This window comes from Crotalus tigris, unplaced genomic scaffold (assembly GCF_016545835.1).
Source record: "Crotalus tigris isolate CLP2741 ecotype Arizona unplaced genomic scaffold, ASM1654583v1 scf7180000017765.3138416, whole genome shotgun sequence".
NCBI classification, from domain to species: Eukaryota; Metazoa; Chordata; class Lepidosauria; order Squamata; family Viperidae; genus Crotalus; species Crotalus tigris.
Window position 1 is genome coordinate 2,128,831 of NW_024096620.1, and position 21,984 is coordinate 2,150,814.

General features: G+C 40.7%; 2 protein-coding genes across 10 annotated transcripts in view; one reads left to right on the plus strand and one right to left on the minus strand.

The window, feature by feature from the left end:
- The window catches only part of SGCE (sarcoglycan epsilon), a 45,970-nt gene extending 24,701 nt beyond the window's left edge, over window positions 1-21,269 (plus strand). For 4 of the 9 annotated variants that reach the window (XM_039341493.1, XM_039341484.1, XM_039341488.1 and 1 more), the window contains 5 exons: window positions 590-778; window positions 3,763-3,806; window positions 6,245-6,271; window positions 15,538-15,572; window positions 15,934-16,659. In XM_039341493.1, the coding sequence (XP_039197427.1) occupies window positions 590-778; window positions 3,763-3,806; window positions 6,245-6,271; window positions 15,538-15,572; window positions 15,934-15,984 (346 nt within the window). In that variant the 3' untranslated portion in view covers window positions 15,985-16,659. Of the gene's footprint in view, window positions 1-589; window positions 779-3,762; window positions 3,807-6,244; window positions 6,272-6,793; window positions 7,640-15,537; window positions 15,573-15,933; window positions 16,660-21,143 lie in introns of those variants that run through there. The other 5 variants (XM_039341485.1, XM_039341486.1, XM_039341487.1 and 2 more) reach the window with 5 other exon arrangements.
- Window positions 18,838-21,984, minus strand: part of CASD1 (CAS1 domain containing 1) — a 58,610-nt gene continuing 55,463 nt past the window's right edge. Inside the window, exon 18 of the mRNA XM_039341483.1 lies at window positions 18,838-21,514. Within this exon, the coding sequence (XP_039197417.1) occupies window positions 21,260-21,514 (255 nt within the window). The 3' untranslated portion in view covers window positions 18,838-21,259. The remainder of the gene's footprint in view (window positions 21,515-21,984) is intronic.

The following is a 21,984-nucleotide window of genomic DNA, read 5'->3' on the forward strand; positions in this document are numbered from 1 at the left end:
GTGTGATTATCGGCACTCCTTGCCACCTTCCCTAGCAAACTCTTTGCTTGTGGGAAGCTTGTAGGAAGAAAGTCAGTGAAGAAATGGTGCATCCTCCACCAGTCCCTCTTAATTTGCACCATGCCACCTACTCCCTTGGTCCCTTCCCCTGCAGAGAAGAGAAAGTAGATGGAGAGAAGGAAAAGAGGGGAAAAGGAAACAAGGACTAGAGAGAAAGATGGGGAGGGGAAGGGGGAAAGGAGAGAGGAAAGGAACGAAGATTTCCAATGTCAACTGCCAAGTTCCCACAAGGAAGCTCAGTGAAAAAGCCAATAGGAAATTGGAAGTTCGCACTGAATTTTTGCCTGCCTCTGATCTTTTTCTTTGCTTATGTGAGGAAATAGCTATGCAACCATGACCCAATTGGTCACAGGTTGTCCTCTGTGTGTGGGGGTGGGTGGGTATGTGTATGTGTAAGATTTCTTTCCCCAAAACATAATTCAGTATTTTTTTATATAGATCATTATTTGACAATAATTCGTTTGAGATTATATTTTGCAGTACTCATTATGACAAAGTCTATTTTAAAAAATGTTTCTTTTTTACCTAGTATTCAGCTGGTCCATCACAGTGCAATTCAGAAATCCACAAAAGAACTTCGGGAGATGTCAAAAAACAGAGAGATAGCATGGCCACTCTCAACACTTCCTGTTTTTCACCCAGTCACTGGTGAGATTGTACCACCTGTTCACCCAGACAATTATGACAATACTAGCATGCCACTGATGCAAACACAACAGTAAGTATCAATACAGCATTTTAATTGAATTTTGATAGAGATCTGTTAACCTTTTTCATTACAAAACTATTATCACAATGCTACTTTTTATAAGACAAAGTTTTCAGCCTAGTTGTGGTCCTACAGGTGTTGAAACTACATTCTCAGAATGTTGGTTGAGGATTCTGGATTTTATTCCCAGCTCTTCTAGACTGTGCAGAAGATAGGAAAACTGCTTGTAGAATAACTTCGGCTTTGTATGTAAAACAAATTCTTGTAATTTACTTTTTGTTGTTTGTTTTTGAAACAGTAACTTACACAGTTTTTAAAGAAAATGATCTAATATTGTTACTCAGTTAATAGGACGTTAAACAACATTTCATTGTCTAATTTACCCCTTTAAGAAAGTGCTTGGTAACTTTCTCCGTGGGGGCCAGAAGCCATGCCATTGTTGTCATTTCTGGGAGACTTATTGCTCTGACTTTGCTGAAGCAAATGGTGAATCGGAATGGGATTTTTAGGCTTCCACTTCGCCTCTGGCCAGCCCCCTCAGTCCATTTACAGCCAATTTTCCTCCTCTGCTGGCCCTCCCCCAGCCATTCTCCTTGGGCAATGAGTCCCTCACCCTCCCTTTGTCCCAGGTTTTTCGCTCCTTGGGACAAGAAACTGCCACCCAAAGGCTAGAGGCAACAGAGAGCGACTGAGGGGGCTGTGATTGGTGACAGGGAGAGAGAGAGCAGGATCTGCGGGGGATGGGCAGACAAAAGCTGCTTCTGCCTGGCTGCTGGGGGGGCAGGTGGGCATTGGTGTTTGCACGTGGCTGAGAGGGTGCCTGGGGGAGGGGGCAGGCAAAAGCTGCTTGCGCATGGCTGTTTCTGATGTCTGGGGGCGGCGGCAGGGCATTGGTGCTTGCATGCAGCTGGGGAGGCTTCCTGAGTAGTTGAATGGTGCTGGGGCGGTAGGGGGGGGGGTAGCTGAACTGCAACAAGGAGGAGGGGAAATGGGAAGCTGCCACGGGCAATGGGCAGGAGCTTCTCATTTTGACCTCTCTCCACTGCTGTTGCCTCTGTAGACTCTAGCCTAAAACCAAATGGGCTATTTGGCTGCCCCTCCAGCACCAATGGACCTCCAGGCACCTCCCAGCTTCTGCACAAGCAGCGATGCCCTGCTGGTCCCCCGGCACCAGAAATAGCCACACGCAAGCAGCCTTTGCCTGCAACTATCCCAGGCACCCTCCCCAGCTGTCTGGAAGCATCAATGCACTACCTGCACCCCCAGCAGCCTCACACAAGCACCAACAATCTGGGTCCTCATTTCACCTACCTCGGAAGGATGGAAGGCTGAGTCAACCTTGAGCCGGTGAGATTTGAACCACTGACTGCTGAACACAGTCAGCTAAAGTGGCCTGCAGTACTGCACTCTAACTGCTGCACCACCTCGGCTCTTGTTTTAAAACAAGAGTGATTTATTCTTTGACTTGATTTGAGGTAGCACCACCACCACCGCTGCACAACAGTTATGCATGTTTGTAATGGAGAACAGTAATCAAAATGAGCACAAAATGGAAAATGAGATATGATTCAGTGGAAAGATATTCTGGGAAGAGAAGCTTTAATTATGGTCATAAACATTTTATATGTAGCATATTAAGCATAAGTTGCTCCAAAGGTTTATATATTTTAGGACCTTGAATTATATATTCAGAATTGCTAATTGTGTACTTCATATAATAAGAACCAGCTTAAGTAAGTCATTTTTTGCATTTATAGATCTAAAGGCTAGGTTTATTGAGATGCAGTAGGGTAATTGAGACGCAATAGGGTAATATTAAATATAAATGTGTACCATTTTGTGATACTAAATTCCATCTAGTGATTTTTTTTTAGCAATGTCAAGGTAATAGGTCCAGAAGCAAAAAAAAAAATCTTAAAACTATAAGTTAATAAGCCTAGATGATTTGTTGATTAGGTGTCATCAAGTCGGTATAGATTCCTAGGAGCCAGATAGATTTTCTCCATGGTGAACTGTCCCCAACACAGTCATTCAAGATTTCCAAGTGTGCATTCAATGCTACTGTAACTAAGACCATCCATCTTGCTGCTAGTCATCTTTTTCTTCTCTTTTCTTCCATCTTTGCAACATTAGATCATTCTGCAGAATGCTGGGTCTTCACATTATGTTTCTGAAGTAGGATAACTTGAGCCTAGTCATTTGTGCCTTGATTGAGAAGTTAGGGTGAATAGTTTGTTAAGCCATTTGTGTGTTTTCTTGACAATCCATTGGATTCTCAGAAGTCTTCTTCAACAGATAGTTATAGATATTTTTTTAAATTAAGGTTACTTATTGCCTACAAGTAGCATGATCCTTCTCTTGAATATCTAGATGAGATAGGTGACAGTATTTAATGACTTCTGTTTGTTGAAAATCATCAAAGAGTTCTTCTGGCATCATAAAAACTAAAAAAATTGGGGAAAATTTATTTTTTTAGGGATTAGATAGTACTGTATTTTATAAGATATAGGATTATTTGGCCTATGTATGTATTTATAACATGTTGATGAAAAATGATATGCAAATTAAAGACCAAAAGAAATGCAAAGGATAGCAGAATGATCACAAGAGCATAGGTTTACTCCACTATTGAACTTTTTTTTCTTTGTAAAAGCAGGTATAATAGCCAAAATGATTCAAAATATCATTTTTATAAATCCCAATTAGCAAACAATTGTACCATATACATTTTTCTATTTGGAGGATTAATTACAATTGTGTTATTTTCTGAAATATATCTTTAATATCCTTTAACACATAACATTTATTTTCTGCCAAGTATGTATGCATATAGAAGAAAATTGCTACTGTTAACCACATTAGAGTGAAAATAAATGCAGTATTCTGCTTTCTTATTTTTATGGATTCTAAATTATATAACAAGGGAGAACATTGGCTTTTATTGTTTACAAATATAATAGCATATTAAAAGTTTTTAAAATTATTATTTATAGGAACCTGCCTCATCAGACTCAGATTCCTCAGCAGCAAACAGAAGGTGATTTTTACTTTTTTAAAACAAAAATAAATGAGTCAGGTTATAAAGGAATAAAATTTACACAAAATGAAAATTGTATAGAGTCACACAAAATACTGTGTTCCAGACGTTCTGTCAACACCATTTCAGAGTAACTGTAGTTCAGATTAAACAAAATTTAGAGAGTTGTTTTTTCCTAATTTGGTGAAACGAAACGCAAAATAGTTTTGGATTCTCTGTTTCTAGAAAACTGTGTGATTCAGAATAAGTCTCTTGTTCTCTACTGATTTGTAGAATATCCAGCTCTAGGACCCACCTAGGTTACTGTAGTTCACAGCAGCAATAATAACAGTAATAGCAAAAACTCAGTACATTGATGATGGATTTTTGAGTTTAGTGTGAATATCATTTTGTTGATTGTGGAGCTTCCAAAATATCTTTGAAGGTGAAAGCACTTATATATACAAAGACTCTAGAATCTCAGTACCAAGAGGAACTAAGAATGTATATACATTGAATCACCTAAGTAGCAGGTTAACCAAAGCAATCAGTCAGTACTGGTACTTTTTGTAGTTTTTGGTCTTGTCTGTGAACAGTAGTACATAACACATGAACACACACCTTTAATATAATTTCAACATTATATCAGCTTCTCATTTGAAAACCACAGAATATTAATTCACCAACTTGAAGTCCAATTTTCATGCAAGAATCTTTACAAGAAACAGCAGTAACATATATTCTGGAGAGCCAAGGCAAAATATGATAGGAAAAACAGTCCATTTTGTCTTCAGCCTGGGCTGTTTGGTCTGCTGCTGGCCAGAGCATCATCCCTTTGAAGAAAAACCCCAGTCTAGTTTAGTCAAGATTCCTTGTAAGGAATTTCTTCTGTAGATCACTCTTTAGTCATCAACTATTTAAGGATGGTTAAATCCAGAATGACCCCCTTGCAGTGCCATGCACTCTGTAATGCCTGCTGTTTTTCTCCAAAGCTCCAGCCAGATCATCCGAGCATCCAACTTAAAACAGGATATAGACAAAACTATTCCCTACTGCCTGTTGGTCAAAACTGAAGCATTCAAAATATAATACCCAAGTGCAAAAGATAGCACTACATCTAACTATACAGCTAGAACAGAAGAAAATATTGTAGACTATAACATTTTGGACTGTATTCAAATTCAACCAGTCCTCTGAATTCTGTCTGCAAAAAACATCTGAAGTAAATGTTTCAGCTCACCAACAGAGAATCTAAAATGGACTATTCATTGCATGAATACATTATGCAGGAGATTTTGCAGATCCCTATTACTGTACAGACTTATTGCAATCTTTTTTTTCTTTAATCCAGTATTGCATAGTTTTTGGACCATCATTCACAGAGCAGAGTAAGAAGAGATGGGGAGATTTGCATTACTGTTAATTATAAAAATGCATTTAAATGCAGTTATTTTGACATAGAATTGTTGGTTGTTTCTAATTTCTGTCTAAAAATTGCAAGAAAGCAAACTGGCAATAAATTAAGCTTTGGGCTAGGCAGACCACAAGGAAAATGTTTTATTTTGAACCTGGAGGTTCATCTGAATAATTTCAGATCAGGTGTGACTTGGCAAAGCCAAAACCTGGATTATTCAAAGCTTTGGACAAAACAAAATCCAGATGGGTCTAATATTTGTGCAAATCACCTCCTTTCATCTCTGCATGTACCCGTTTATCATATACCTCTCACCAACTCCTGTCCTTTTTTGTCTGAGCTGCTGCCAATATTTCTCCATCCCCCATCCCACTGGCACCCTCCCTCCTTTCTTTCCATTGCACTGAGTGTCCCAATATGGCATATTGTACCAGTTTGTTTGTTTTCTTCATCTTCTTTTTTTAATTAATTTTTTACAATAACCTTATTTAGTGCTTAGTAAACAGCATGTTGTCTGGATTCATATGTTTAAAAAACAATAAAATTAATTTCTATAATTCCATAATCAACATATTAATCAATGATATATTTCTTTGATCTTCTCTTCATCCAATAGTATTCTCCTTTTGTCAAGATTAAGCAAATATTATTCTTAAAATTCAGTACATATAAAGTTAAATATAAATCTTTTTCTTTATAAATCTTTTTCTTTATACAAATAACAGTAACAGCATATAGCATTTTTTCTTATCAGTTTATATTTCAATTATGTTTATAAAAGTCATCTTGTTAGGTCACTATATGTCCTGTTTTCAAGATTTTATTTAAGCTTAATTTCCCCTCTGTATTCAAACCATTCTTATCAGTCATAATTTTCTCAAAGTTAATAACCTTTAAATATCCAAACTTTTTGTTCATGTGCACCACCCCAATATTTTTACATTTCATATATTATAGAAATTGCTGTACTACTTATATATCTTATCTTACTGTGAGGCTCCTTCATATCCATAATTTATCTATTCTTTTAACCGTATTCAAACAGAAGTTTCATCATATAGTACTCCATCTGGTAAGTCACATCAAATCATTCATATCTGATTCTAGCCTTCTTTGCAGGTAGCTTTCCAAGTTAGTGTGTTGGACTTATCCAGGTGTTTTTCCTGTATTTTTGTAAATTTTGTTGGTAATAGAAAAAAAAAAGTTAGATAAGACATGTATTTTTTTTCTCTCCCAAACTTTAATGATTGTCCTGGTTGCTCTATAGTCCATTTTATTAGATCTTCTTTCCAATCTTCAAGTTGATTTGAGGTCCTGAAAAATAGAATATATTTTCCGTTTCCATTGTTGTGGCAAAAGCTTGCAAGTTTTCTTTTGTTTGTATTAATTTGTAGTTCTCTTCCTCTATAGCTTCCCTCTTTGGGTCATTGTCCTCTGATTTGTATTCTATTATCTGGTTTGTTAGTTCATTCTTTATCATAATTTTCTGAAAATTTTTTACTTGTATGTTTAAATTGGAAATGTGCTCATTTATGCCATCAAAGTTGTTTTTAATCTCATGATTTGAAATTATTGTCAATTGAATCTGTTGCAGCATTGCATACATTTCCTCCTGGAAAGTATTTGCCTTGTCTTGAAGTGTTGCTCCTACAGATCTCTGATGTTCTCGGCTGAGGCCTTCAGAAGGGGATATTAGATGTAGTTTCCTGCCACTTTTAGATAGGTATGCACTATCTATTTTATCTCCCCCTTCCAGATGTTCTTTCACCAGTACCATAGTCCTAAAGTCCAAACAACAAAATCTTATATAGTTATCTTTATATATAGTTTTTTATAATCCAGTGTGTTTCCAATTATCAAAGAACCACTGAAAGCAGTATTTTATAATAGTTCAGAGATCTTACAATTTATCTACCAGCCAAAATTGCAGTCCTGAATGTTTGACTATCCAGTAAAATTTCCCCCTAGAAGATTAGCCAACAATCAAAGTTTTTTTTTCTGCAGACAATTCTCGAGCTTAAAGATCACAGCTCACTAAATATTTATAATCCCAGAAGGTCAGCAGTTTTTAAAACAAATATAGTTCTCAGTCTGTATTAGATGGCCCTGATGACCAGGACTTAGGGGACAGTATCATTTGTGAATACGTGCAGATGGCCCGTACTCTCTGGCCACTTGCAGGCCCATGAAAGCACCCAATATTCTAACCCATCAGAGGACAGCTGGTATGTCTTGGGGGAAACACCCAAAAGGGAACATACTAGCTACTTCTGCTTTCTTCCTTCTTATCTATACTGTGCCAGCTTTAAAGGGCGAAGTCTTTACCTTGTGTGTGTCAGCTTTGCTGGGTGAATTGCTTATGTCAGTGGTTCTCAACCTATGGGTCGGGACCCCATTTGGGGTCGAACGACCATTTCACGGGGGTCGCCAAACAACGCAGTCCGCCATTTTTTTCCCCTTTTCCTTAGCTGTGCTACTCCCTTTTATTCTATTGGCTTTTGAAAGCCAATAGAATAGACTCTCTTGAATAGAGTCTAATTCTATTGGCTTTCAAAAGCCAATAGGAATTGTCCAGGCTGTCTCTGCCCTGCTGAGCCCGCCAAAAGTCCCATTCTGCCAACGGTGCTGCACCAGTTGAGTAGTCCTCGACTTACGACTGGTTGAGTACTCCTCGACTTACGACCAGTTCTGGGTCACAGCATTAAAAAGATTGAGAACCACTGGCTTATGTAATCAAAGTAAATATAAAAATAAAGTTTTTCCAGTACAGGAGATGGAGAATCCACCAATGGGTTTTCTCTGTCTGCCTGCCCTTGAGACCAAATAGCCAAACTTGAGACATCCCCTGTTGCTAGGAGATTCAGTCTTGACTTGGTCACAAGCTCTTGAAGAGGTATCAGGGTTGGCTCTCTCAGCAGATTAGCAGGTAGAGACCTATTGGGGAATTCTCCCTTATTAACAATATCCCTCAATAATTTTGATAATTTACTGCAGCCTGGGAATCCTTCCCTACTGTTTCCCCTGCAGCGCTGGGCTCAGCGCTGCCTCAAATAGCAGGATTTGAACTGTGGGAGGGGGAGGCAACTGCTTTTTATTCGTTTTGTTTTCCCCAGGGCTCTGGGGAAAAATATTTCTTGGGTAACTCACAGAGCTACTTTAAGAACGATCTTCACTTCCCCTCTCAGGACCTGGGGAGTTGCATTCAGTGCTCCCACGTTGGTCTGCACAATTTTAATTCCCAGGCCTCCGGAGCCATTTACAAGCCATGGGCGCCATTTTGGTTGCCATTTCAGGCAACAAAGTTTTTAAAAAACTGATTCCAGGGCTCCATTTATCGCTCTTCGATCGGAGGCCAATTTTTGGAGCTATTCCCCGGCATAGCGCTTAGCGTTGTGGCCACGGCTAGCCCAGCATCGCCAAAACTTCCCTTGCGTTGGTACACCCCCTTTTTTGACGGCAAAAAGAGTTGCAGCCGCTATTTTGTTGCTGTCTAAGGTAATGAAGAATCAAATGGTTCCTTTTGCATGATCTAGTCATTTTTTCTTACTCCTGTGGCTCAATCACCCCATTCCTTCAGGACTTCAGTCCCTGCTTAGGACACGCAGCCCTAGGAGTTCTAATTATCTCTTCCAACTCAGTTGGCCACCATTTTGATTGCCATGTGGTCGCTTCTTTAGGCCTTATCAAGCCAGGGCCTTATAGTCATACAGGCCTAGGCTGCATTGGAGGAGCGTTTGTTCTATATCATTTGCTAACATACAGACCACGCCAAATTGCTCAACCACCTTTGTCCTCATTCTTTCCTTGCCAGGCCTTACCTCAGGCCCTCTGTGCCCTTCATTGGGCTATCTGGTGCACCTTGACTGGCCACCTAAGGCCTCCAGGCGGAGCCCATAGCGGGTTCCCAACTGTGCCTTCGGCATCAGCCTCAATTGCTGTGACCAAGCCCAGATAGATTTGATTTTCCGGTCAGGTAGTCAGGGGAGCAGTCCTCATACTTGCTCCAATTTCGCTTCTGCCAACTGCTTGCCTGCCAGAGCTCCGCCTCAGTTTCCATGGGACAGCTCAACCCAGAATGGAGGACTCCATGGTGCCTCAACCCATGAGCACTGCCTCCCGGTCATCCAGTTATCTCTAAACAGGAGGTAGCAGGCAAGCTCAAAAACAAGGCTAAGGCCACTCTCAAGAAGCCTTCCAAGTTGGCAGAAAAGCAAGCCAGCCGTAGGCACCAGGCTCTGGAGAAGGAGTTCTCCAGAGTGCAGAGACAGGCAGGATTAGAGACGGATCAAATGGAGGCCCCTGAGTTTGACCTACCTTTAGGCCCTTCAACCTCAGCACAGGGTGTGTGGTCCCTGACAGAAACCCCTGCCACACATTGTCCCCCTTCTGCACTAGTTTAGCACACAGCAACCAGTCTACCGCCCCTTCCCTCAGGTTCAGCTTCACACCAACTGCAGCAGGGCTTGGGTCCAGACCTCGGAGACATTTTCTCCGACGGCCGACTTGAGGCCCTGTAATCCAAGGTTGTGGACTGCGTTCTAGCAGAACAGTCCTTCTTTCCACCTGGATAGGGGGCTTCCACATCAGCTATGCCACCTTATGTCCCCCATACTGGGATATTTCAGGAGCCCACATCTCCTGCACACTCCTCAATGAGTGGATACTAATCTCCGCAGGGTGAGGATCAGCCGGACTTCAATCTATCAGAGGATGAGGAACTCCCCCTGAACCCTCCCCATCTGGAGGTCTATTCAATCCAGCCCTGTTTCTCCCCTTGCTTCACAAGGCCACCTCAATGGCAAACATTGAGTCAAATAAGTTCCCTCAGACCCTCAGACGCAGGCCACACCGGATTCCAGTCCAAATCCGATATTCTTTGAAACGGTGGCAGCCCAGCACCACGTTCCCTGTCCTTCTATATTTCTCAAAGGGATCAAAAAGCAATGGGTCTCCCCTTCCTCATTTCCTTCGGTAAGCAGGACAGATAAAAAGATTTTTAGTACCTCTACAGACCTAAGTGAGGCCCTAGAGGTCCCCAAGGTGGACGAGACCTGGACCCTGCTGGTGTCCCAGACTGCGGTCGCTGGGGACATGTCTGAGGCGCTTAAAGCAGACAGGAAATGGGACCAAATTTTCCGAAAGACCCATCAATTAGCAGCATGGGCAATTAAAACGGCAACTTGTGCGTCCTTCTTTGTCCGAACCACCCTTTTATGGCTTCATCAGCTTCAGGCCAGAGTCCCTTCTGAGGACATTCGGACTCACCAGGACCTAAGCAAAATGGTGGCGGCAACTGAGTATGCTGCGAACGCGACGCTTCAGTCGGCCACCTTTGCTTCCAGGTCTCTAGCCTCCAACATAACAGCTAGAAGGATGCTATGGCTGAAACACTGGCAGACCGACGCCAAGGCCAAATGGTGTCTCGCAACTGCCCCATATCAGGGCAACAATCTCTTTAGGGAGGCCCTAACTCCGTACCTTGTGGGAAACAAGGACAAGCGGAAGGTCATGGCTCATCTCAATAAACGGTCCGACAAACGTGCCACTCCCTATTTCCGCAGGCAGTCTTTTCAGCTGGCAGCAGGTTCGACAGCCACCCAACCCTTATGTTCATACACATCCAGGCAGGACATGCCATATGACCATCCGTATGACAGGTCGGCCTTTCGGCCCAGGCAAGTAGATCCAATCCAAGAGGCCATTTCGAGGGACAGGACACCCCTACAGGAGGTCCAAGTGACTCTTACACCGCACTCCCCATAGGGGGAAGACTTACCCACTTCTTCCATCAGTGGGAACTCACATCCATGGACGCCTGGGTCTTACAAACAATCCAGTTTGGCCTGTTCCTGGAGTTTCTGGCCAACCCACCGGGTCACTTCATCGCCTGTCCCACTTCTCGGCATCCAGCCAATCAAGGACTTATGCAGGAGGCCTTTCAACATCTTCTAGAGATTCAGGCCATAGAACCGGTACCGCCGGACCTTAAGAGACTGAACTATTACATCACATACAAAAAGTTCAAAATGCAATCATTCCATTCCATCCTAGGAGGCATCAGATAAGGAGACTTCCTGGCATCAATAGACCTCACGGAAGCGTATCTCCACATCCCCATCCATCCAGATCACTGGCGGTTCCTCAGTTTCTGTTACAGGGGCCGTTACTTCCAGTACAAGGCCCTTCTGTTTGGCCTCTCCTCGGCACCTAGGGTATTCACCAAGATCCTGGCTGTGCTAGCCACCCAGGATCTTACCTTATCTTACCTTACGGAAGGTACCGGTACGCGTCCAGTGTTACCTGGATGACATCTTGATCCAAGTGTCCTCCTTCCAGGCAGCCCAATCAGACCTGGAACTAACTATTCAGGTCCTCCAACAGCACGGGTTCTCGGTGAACTTCCAAAAAAGCCAGATGGTTCCCTTATCCAGGCTTCTGCACCTGGGAGCCATCATAGACACCACAAACTGCATGGTCCATCTCTCGCAGGATCGGTTGATCAGCATCTGGGACCTGGCTCGGCAGGTGTACAAGGACCGCACCGTTCCACTGGTCTTACTCTCCCAGCTTGTGGGAAGATGGTCTCCTGCATAGCCATAGTTCCCTGGGCCAGATTCCACTTGCGGGATTTCCAATGGTTTCTCCTGCCATTTCAATGAGTGAATGCCAGCAGATCCAATTGCCAGGTGAGGCTCCCAGTCCACACCCTCAGGTCTTTACGCTGGTGGTTTTCACAAGCGGTATCCAAGGGTCACGCTTCAAGGAGCCAGACTGCCTCACCATCACGACAGACACCAGCCTATTTGGTTGGGGAGCCCATCTACAGTCTCAGTTTGCACAGGGCCGTTGGTCCCGCGTAGCCTTGAGACACAACATCAATTGGCTGGAACTCAGGGACATTCACTTAGCTCTTCGCCAATTCTGACACTGGGTCAGGGGCCGTCACATATTGATCCTCACAGACAATGTGGCGTCCAAGGCCCATGTGAACTGGCAGTGGGGCACCAGGTCCAAGTCCCTTACGGCCAGGGCATGGCTGATAGGATCCTGGGCAGAGTCCAACCTGGCCTCTCAGAGCTGAACACATCTCGGGAGTCAAGAACCAGCAAGAAGACTTTCTAAGTCGCTCTACAATAGACCCCTCGGAATGGGCACTACATCTGGATCTTTTTTCCGAGATATCCCACAGATTCAGCCATCCGGTCTTCGACCTGTTTGCATCGTCGAGCAATACCCAACTCCCCAGGTACTTCTTCCGTTATTACCTTCCGGGGGGCGGAGGGGACAGACGCCCTGTGGATTCCATGGCCACAAGGTCTACTTTATGCCTTCCCTCTCCTCCCGCTCATTCTGGCAACCATCTGCAAGCTGCTCCAGGAGCAGCCAGACGTGATCCTCGTGGCCCTGTACTGGCCTCAGAGGCCCTGGTTTGCCGACCTGATGAATCTGTCCCGGTCTCTTCCGTGGAAGATTCCCTCACATCGCGTGTCCTTGCACCAGGGGGTCCTCCAACACCCGGACCCTCAGTGATTGCAGTTAGCTGCCTGGCGCTTGAGCGCAGCATCATGACACAAAAATAATTCTCACCACGGGCAATCGCCATGATTCAGGCCTCTCGTAGGCCGGCGACCAATCATATTTATGATTCCACATGGAAAAATTTTTGCCATTGGTACAGAAGGCGGCAACTGGATGTCTACAAATCAACTATTCCCCAGATCGTAGATTACCTTCTTGACGGTCTGGACAGAGTCCTGGCCCCTGCGACCCTTTGTAGGCAAGTGGCGGCACTATCAACGTTGCTCACTTGTGTGGACTCAATTCCTCTAGCTCACTATCCCAGGATACGCGCATTCATTAAGGGTGCATGCAACACCAGGCCTCCCATAGTACATAGATATCTTTCCTGGGAACTGCCTCGTGTGCTTCGCGCACTCACGAAACCGCCTTTTGAGCCCATCACTAATATTCCATTGCTAGCCTTATCGCTTAAGGTCGCAGTCTTAATCGCCATCACGTCAGCCAGACATATCTCCGAGCTGGCTGCTCTTCCGGTCAGGAATGATCATTGCATCTTCCACCGGGATCGGGTAGTCCTTCGGTTGGATCCCACCTTCATGCCCAAGGTCAACTCACTCTTTCACAGGCACAGGAAGTCATCTTGCCTAACTTTTGTCCTGGTCCTTCCCATGACTTGGAGTGGCAATGGCACACATTGGACGTCCGCAGGGCCCTGCGGCGTTACATCAAATGCATGGAACCCTTTCGCAGATCTGAGGCCCTCTTTATTTCCTTCCGTCCAGCTTTCCTGGGACAGCAGGTGTCCACTGGCACTATAGGCTGTATAGCGGAGGCATACCGTTCTGCCTCCCTACCGACTCCAAGTCATATCACAGCCCATTCCACTCGCAGCGCTGCGACATCTGCGGCATGAGCCACTCAGGCTTCCATCAAGGAGATTTGCAGGGCTGCGACATGGTCTTCGCCTTCACCTTTTATATGTCACTATAGGATTGACCGCTTCGCTTCAGCGAACGCCTCCTTTGGTCAAAGGGTCCTCCAGCAGGTGGTCTCTGGGGACGTGGATCCGGCCTTATCTGTTTCCCACCCATCGGGACAGTGAGGCTTTGGTATGTCCCATTGGTGGATTCTCCATCTCCTGTACTAGAGAAGGGGCGTTGTCTTACCTGAACACCTTTTCTCAGTACGGAGATGGAGAATCCACACCCGCCCTTAAAGTCAGTTAGGCTGGCATTAGGGGTTGAGAGCCAACACCTCGTCTAGTATCAGCCACTTTCGCCCTCGTCACGACTGGATCTCCTAGCAAGAGGGGGCGTGTCAAGTTTGGCTACTTCGTCTCAAGAGCAGGCAGGCAGAGAAAACCCATTGGTGGATTCTCCATCTCCGTACTGAGAAAAGGCGTTCAGGTAAGACAACGTACCTTTTCTGCTATTTGGGCCTTTTTGCCTCTTTATAGAGAAGCCTATTCTTTGTTCAGCTGAATAAAAAATGTAAAGGTTGAAGGCAAACTGGTTTCCTGTATTTTTTTAAGGAAAACCTTAGAACCTGCATATCAGCCCAGTATGTTTTCTTTCCTTGTTCCAACTGTTTTATATTTGGCTGAAGGTCACTAAGGTTCAAGATTCAGATTATTCTGTTTCTGGGTGTCTTGCCAATTTCTGAGTCAGTGTTGCTGTTGTTCTATACTTTAATCCTCCATTAGATGTCAATAGTTATTCATTTTCCAACTTTTCAAACAAAGAATTATTTTTTATAATTTCATCAAAACTCTTTCAGATGTAAAATCTTAATGGTTTTCTTAATTTTCAGATTTATCCAGACTGTAATATTGTTAATTTTATTTCAGTATATTTCTTTCCCCCATAAAAATTAAATCGGTATAGTCCCTTCCCTTCTCAATTTCGGAGGATTTCTTGCTTCGGGGAATCTTTTCCAGGGAATCAATTCCAAAATAGAAGAGAGAAGATTGATATTCTCACCCAGTTCCACGCATGCTGTTCACTGTTCTTCTGGTTCATGCTTTTGGACTTGGCTGCTGGCAGCTTGGGCTAGACACTGGTGTGTAGCTAGCCTTTCTCCTATTGGGTTGGAGGGTTTCCCCAGGATCAAATGGATCAACCGCTGTCATTCCATGATCATCAGGGTGTCCATCCTTCATTGTCTCTCCGGTGCGACTTTTGACCCATTTAGAGTCCCCTGGCAGGGCGAAATCAGCCATGGGGTGCGGAGTTCCGCAATCCCTCGGCCGTGTCACTATGAGGTGGAACTGGAAGTCCTCGTCTTCTTGATCTTCTTAATGCCTTCCCTTTTCTCCCTTCCCATATAATGTGAACTACTGTTTTGGGATTTCTGTTGGCTCTTCCCCTGGAACAAAACAGCTTCATTTCATCCTGTGCATGAAAGAAAACACTCCAATTTCAGTATGGGAAAGCTACCTGAATCCAGCTGTGCTTCCCAAATAAAGGTTTATGTGAAACATTTTGACATGCTTCATAAATGGCAAAAACTAGATAGAAGATTCACTTAGATCAAAAAGTAATGTATGCTAAGCTTTTATGCGGTATAGTCCATTCCATGCAGTTGATGTGCTTAGTAACCATCAGTGTTGGATACTTCATATAGCTGATACATCAGTGATAAGCTCAAAAATGCTACTGTAAAGTGTTCATCAGTCTTCAAGGTGCCACAACACTCTAGTTTTTGCTGCAACAAAGTTTCAAAGCCATCTCTTTGGAAAATTATGACAGGAATTTAATTAAGTGGGAGATCTGTATTCAATTTATTTGTTATTTTTATTAATGCTTTCGGGGACTAAAGGAGAATTTCGCATGACAACATTTCAAAGATTGGAGGCAAGTATTACATTAGTATTGCCTTGTTTTCTACCTGGTGAAAAACAGTGATAAAAGAAGAATCTGTGTTGCTAATCTAGTTTCCAGCAATTGCAGGCAGCATGACCAGTAATAAAAGGTGCTGGGAATCATAGTTCAGGAACACCTGAGGAAATACAAATTCCTTCCTCCAATTTATTTTGTCCTTATCTTGTCTTTATTTGTATGCATTCCAAATATTCCATATTTTAACCTTATGGAGAACAAGTTCAGTATATAGGTTTCTTATTTAAATCTGGTCCAGATTCATCATGGATTATCCTATAATTTAAAACTATATTAACTTCTGAAATCTAATACACTTATGAATTGTCATTTCCAGGTAAATGGTATCCCTGAGGAAAGAAAATTTACAGAAGCAATTAATTTGTAATTAAATCAACCAATTCAAGATTTCATTTCCTTATTTGGTCCATTGACACATCAGTGTTACTAATGCATGCCTACAGAATATTCTGACTTCAAATAGTATCATTTCCATATTGTTACATGTACTGTATCTTTTTATACTTAAGATATTTTCAACAAATTTGTAAAATATTAATTTTTATATTAATTAAAACATTTATAAGGCACTCAGCTATTATTTCCAACTAGATATTGTTAAAAGTATTCTTCTTTTGTACTATGTAACAATCCAATATTCATATTAAGGTTTTGTTACTGTTATCAAGAAAACTAAAAAGTGAAGTTAAAGCATGTTGAATTTTAATTTCATTTTGCAGTACAATAATTTTTCTGTCATGCTTTGTATATGGAAATTGTTAAATCAGAAAGCTACCAGTATTAGATGTTGTTAATTAAGAATATATTCTATTCTTAGCACTGATCTTGATTTCCTCTGTGCTATTATTCCATACTGTATTTTCAGAATGAAAATGAATTTTAAGCATTATTTTCATTACTCCAGCTACATCTAGTTTAATGAAGTTATTTTAATTGCAATTTGTTAAATATTTCTAATTCCTAATGACCTCTCCCCAAATTCAAATATATTACATATTCTTCTGTTGCAGATTCTAAATAAACTGAATGGAGATTCTGAATATTGAATGGGTTGATATTGATGTTGCTCCCAAACACCTACTCACCCATCCACATAAAACAATGAGATCCCATCTTTAAGCCTCATAACATCTTCGGAAAAAATCTTTTTGCATTCTTAGAACTTGCCATACTCTCATGTAGTTTCTTCATCAATTTTTATAGATATCCTTTCGTATTCATTTGTTACCTTTTTCAAATAGTAACTGAAGCAATAGACATCCAAATGCTAAACAGATTTGTTCTGCTGAGTAAAGGATTCTGGAATAGATGAATTATTCCAAAAATTATAGGTGAATGGTGAGGGAGAACTCTCTTGCATCCTTTCAAATTGCAGTGATTAAAAAAAAAGTGGTGTTGAAAATTCGCAAATAGAAGGGAGATGCAAATAATAAAAGGAAGGAAAATATACCACTGCTGATTTAAGAAAGATGGATCAAGAAATGAAAATCCACAACTAAGAGGCATTCTAATTTATTTGTTCGGCATCCATCTCACCATGACTCTGGGCAACTTACAATGTTAAAAAAAATGAAACAATACAAGAAACATGAATATAATAAAAAACAAAGCACTATAAAATATAAATCATCAACTGCAATTAAAAGATGGAGGAGGGAATAGGATGAGCAAAGGGGAAATAGGATATGCTGTTAATCTGTCAATCACCTCCAGTGTAACACTCCCCCATTGGAATCTCCCAGCAAACTGGCAGAACTAGGTCTTCAAGTTCTTGGGATCCAAGGAAGTCTGAAGATTCCTGTTTCTTTAAGCAGGCAATTGGCCTGAAGATAGTGACTAGGTCAGTGATGGTAAACCTTTTAGAGACCGAGTGCCCAAAAACTGGCCCTGCCCCCATTCCACCCCCTGCCCCACCCAGGCAGCCCAGCAGCACCATGGTGGCCATGCCCTCTCCCCGCACCCAACATCAACTGGGCGCGATGGGCCATGAGGACAGAGTCTTGTCTACACTGCCTGGCTGCTATGTCATTGGCTGTGCTGCTCCACGTGGGCCACGCCCGGGGGCAACTCTCCTCCAGGGGGGCTGCTGGTGAGGGGGTCACGGGGGAGGCAAGGCTGGGGCAATGGCACGTGTGCCCACAGAGAGGGCTCCAAGTGCTGTCTCTGGCACCCGTACCATAGGTTCGCCACCACTGGACTAGGTAGTCATTTTAGCCATCTTATCCTGTGACAAATTTCACTTTGGATTATTTTGTTAACCACACAAAACTGACCAATTAAGACATAAAATTTGTGATGATAAAAGATAAAAAATGACATAACTATTCAATCTATCTATGATCTAGGCAAATCACCTGAGAATTTATCGAAGAATGTGAAAAGATTATTCTTTGTTAAAGAGTTTACATTCTAAAACAGTTCTTAGTGGGTAAAAACAGCTATTTTTCCAGGTTGCTATGAGAATGCAGCTTAATATTTACATAAAATGTTTTAAGAGCTATTTAATTTTTCAACTAAATTGAAGCAAAATTTTGACCAATTTGGGTTTGGATAATACTTTCCACACCATTCTTACTCCTATAGCTATGAGGAGAAAACAAGGGAGTTGCTGTTTTCTAGAGATGAAACCAGTGGGTGGGATTCAAATACCTGTGGTGGGATTCAAATAATAACTAGTTCTCTGTGTAGATGCAGGCCTGGGCCTCCAAGGCCTAGAACGGATTTCCGGAAATAGCATCCTTGCACTTCTGGTGGGCTGTTCTAGGTCTGGGAAGCCTCCTCCAGGCCTTTGAAGCCTAGAATGGACTTCCGGAAGCTGTGTGCATTCAGCCAGTTCTCCAAATTCAATAAAATTTAGCTACCCGTTCTGCCAAACCAATGCAAACCGGCTGAATCCCACCACTGGATGAAACATTCAAGATATTTCAAGCTTTGTTCCAATATAATATTCAAACCATTTCAGGTTTTCTGTGGAGCATAACTAAATTAAAACATTATATCAAAATGCAGCTCCTTGTGGTTTTTCTTCTGTTAGTTTTTCTATGAAGGGATTGTAATTCAAGATGATTTTCCTTTTATGCAAATCTGATACACTGCAATTTTAAATGATACACAGCAAAACAACTATTAGGTCTTATTTTTTCTACTGTAGTCTTTTATGAAAGGATCTATTTTTAACAATATATTTGCAATATTTTATGTAAGAATTGTACAAGTAGTGTAGTATTTTCATGTATTTTATTTGACAGGGATTTTTAAGACTTCAGAAAGCTTTTTTTAAAGACACACATACACATAACACTCCTTTACTTAACTGATGCTCCTTTAGTACAAAAATAAGCACTTATACTACATTTATTTAAACTTTAAATTACTTCATATTTTTCACATAACTTTGAAATATATTCTTTAAAAAATATATAGCAAACAAGTGCAATATTTCAAACTTAAAAAATAATCTTTAACCAAATCTGTACAACAGATAAATAAAATATCTATAGTACTCAGATTATAACATAACAAAACACTCTACCCTAACAAAAATTCTCACTGGATCTCATTTGTACATTCAACTCCTGACTTTCCAGCCATTACATCAATGTTAAACAAAATTGAAGAAAAAAAATGCAAATCATTAATGGTAAAACAGAACTTTTCACACCTTTTGAAATAAATCAGCTAAACACAGGACTTACACAAGAAGCTAATACAACATAAACATTTAACAGTTTGAAACCTATTATTATTTAGTGGGATTTCCTCTTCTCCTTTCTCATTGATTAGTATAATCTATTACAATGGGAATTATGAGTTCCTTATTCCTTATTTCCATACATCAAAACACACTAATAAATAAAAAGCTCTATAATTGCACATATGCATAGAAATAATACTGTCTATTCATTCTTCAAGTGCTAAAATTGGATGCAACATGCAGACATATAGGGACATGTTGCAACTGGTATCAAAGCTAAGTCCCCAATGAACATACTATAAACATATCTCCCAAGGTATCCCTTTTTTTAAAAGGCAGACATTTCTTTGCAAACAATTTCCCCCAAAGCACCTCTAAATGCAAAAAAATTAAGTTATGTAGACTACACACACCATTTCACCACAAGCCTTCAGTTTCCAAACTTAGTGCTGAAGCTGATACTGATAGAAAGCAAAGGGAAGATTTTTAATGTGAATATGTATTTAGAATCAAGAACTACATATTCCACACAAACGTTAGTATATTGGATAACACTTATCTTATTCTAACTACAAATTGCCCAGTACTATAACTTCAAATTGCTAGAATTAAAATGTCAGTATTGGCATATTCCACTTAAATTTTTCAGATTAAGTGACATTATTTCCTTCAAATTCAATTACTATATATCTCACATCTGCATAGCATGCTCAAGAACAGAAATACTACTATGAGAATAACTAAACAGTAGTTCAAAACATAATGAAGCATTTTATATTTTAAAGCCTTGTAATACTATTCCTGAACTATCTATTTTGCATGGGCTTGTGCATGATTTTCAAAAAGAAACTGCAACAGCTTCATAGCCCTTTTAAAACAGTGATTGGTAAAATAGTTTTGAAATTCCTATATTTGAGGTAAATTTTTTTGTCCTTATTTCTCATGCAGTCCATGCCAATTTTGAATAAAAAAACTTTCTCCCAAGGCAAAATGTAATTCTTACAGAAATCACAGAGCAATCACAGCTAAATACCCAACTTCTTTGAAGTGTATCAGATAAAAAGTTTTCTGGTTGAAATTATTTTCATAAAAAAAAAGAAAAAAAATGTAACTACAGCAGTAAACCAGAAAGGAGAATTTAAAGGAAAATCACATGAAATATTAAATTTCCAATGAACATTTGAAATTAAGAGACTTGAAAATACTGATTAAAAATAAATAGTGGAAGAAAAATAAGACTGCTCAAAATATTCAAAGTGAAGGTCATTAAATGTAGAGAAATTGCTGAATGTCTACTGTACTGAAATGTGAAACAATGCAGTTTGTAAACATTAAGATATTTCAGTGTCTTTTTATCCCTCAGTCCTTAAGAAGTTCCCCAGAAATAATACATGTACCAAGAAATTTAAAATAAATCACTACAGACATTTTGTTCACAGATTCTATGCAGGATTCTGTTGAAACCTTATGTTCTTCAGTGATTTCTCTATGTGATTCCAGGAATTCAAATGCCATCAAGAGATGGTTTATGTAATTTGTTGCAGCATAAGCAGTTTTGTTTTTTTCCATACACTGGATGTAAATAATTATTAATCATTTTAAGAAATGCTTCCAGAAAAAGTCTTAAATGCCTCTAGCTGAGCTCATTTTGCTTGATTGTTACATTAATTTTAGAAAAGTTTGTAAACAGAATAATCCTTCAGTAGAAAAATCAATTTTTCTCCCATACAGTTGTATATAATGCATTCCTATTTTCCTAAAAGGATGTTATCCTTAGGCAACATATACATGTTTAGTGTACTTCCTATGTTTCTCTTTCTTGTGCTCCACAGGAACAGAAACAAAGTTGAGGGAGTATGTAATTCCAGATGATTTTCATTTGATTCAGGAGGTATAAAATGAAGCTGAAGCAATGTCTGAAGAATTTAGTGGAAGTTTAACATCTTCACTATTTTTGAAAAGATGATAAAAAGAGAAATCCAAAGAGAAACACAGATGCCCATATTAACCTTTTCAGCAGCATTACATTATCTTTTGGAACAACAATCTGTGCAAGATCGTTTGTGATCTGGGAAATTTCATGAGCCACACACACAAATATAAAAGTGCTGACAATAATATTGAGCATCGGGGTTCCTGGAATAAGAACCAAGATTCCCTTTGTATCTGCTGCCAGCCAGATGTGATACTGACAGATGAAGAGCTGGAAAGAAAATGTAACAAGAATTAGAACTATGTGATTTGAAAGACATTTGAACACGTGGACTGTTACTACATTCTGTAAGTTTAATGAAACAGATTATGTCTACAGCAAAGTATCATCTCTACACCACTAATTGATGAAAAAGCAAATTCCTTCTAGTAAGGATTGATGACTATTCAAGCTGGAATACAAGTTGCTTTCTTTATTCACATGTAATATTAAATCTAAATTCTTTTGTACAAATGGGGAAAAATCATAATTATTTTAACCACTGAGGGGTGGCGCATTAGTTAAGAGGCTAACTCTGCTGATTGCCAGCAATTCAATCCTGACTGGCTCAAAGTTGACTCAGCCTTCCATCCTTCCGAGTTCGGTAAAATGACCCAGATTGTTGGGGGCAATAGGCTGGCTCTATATACCACTTAGAGAGGGATATAAAGCATTGTGAAGCGGTATATAAGTCTAAGCGC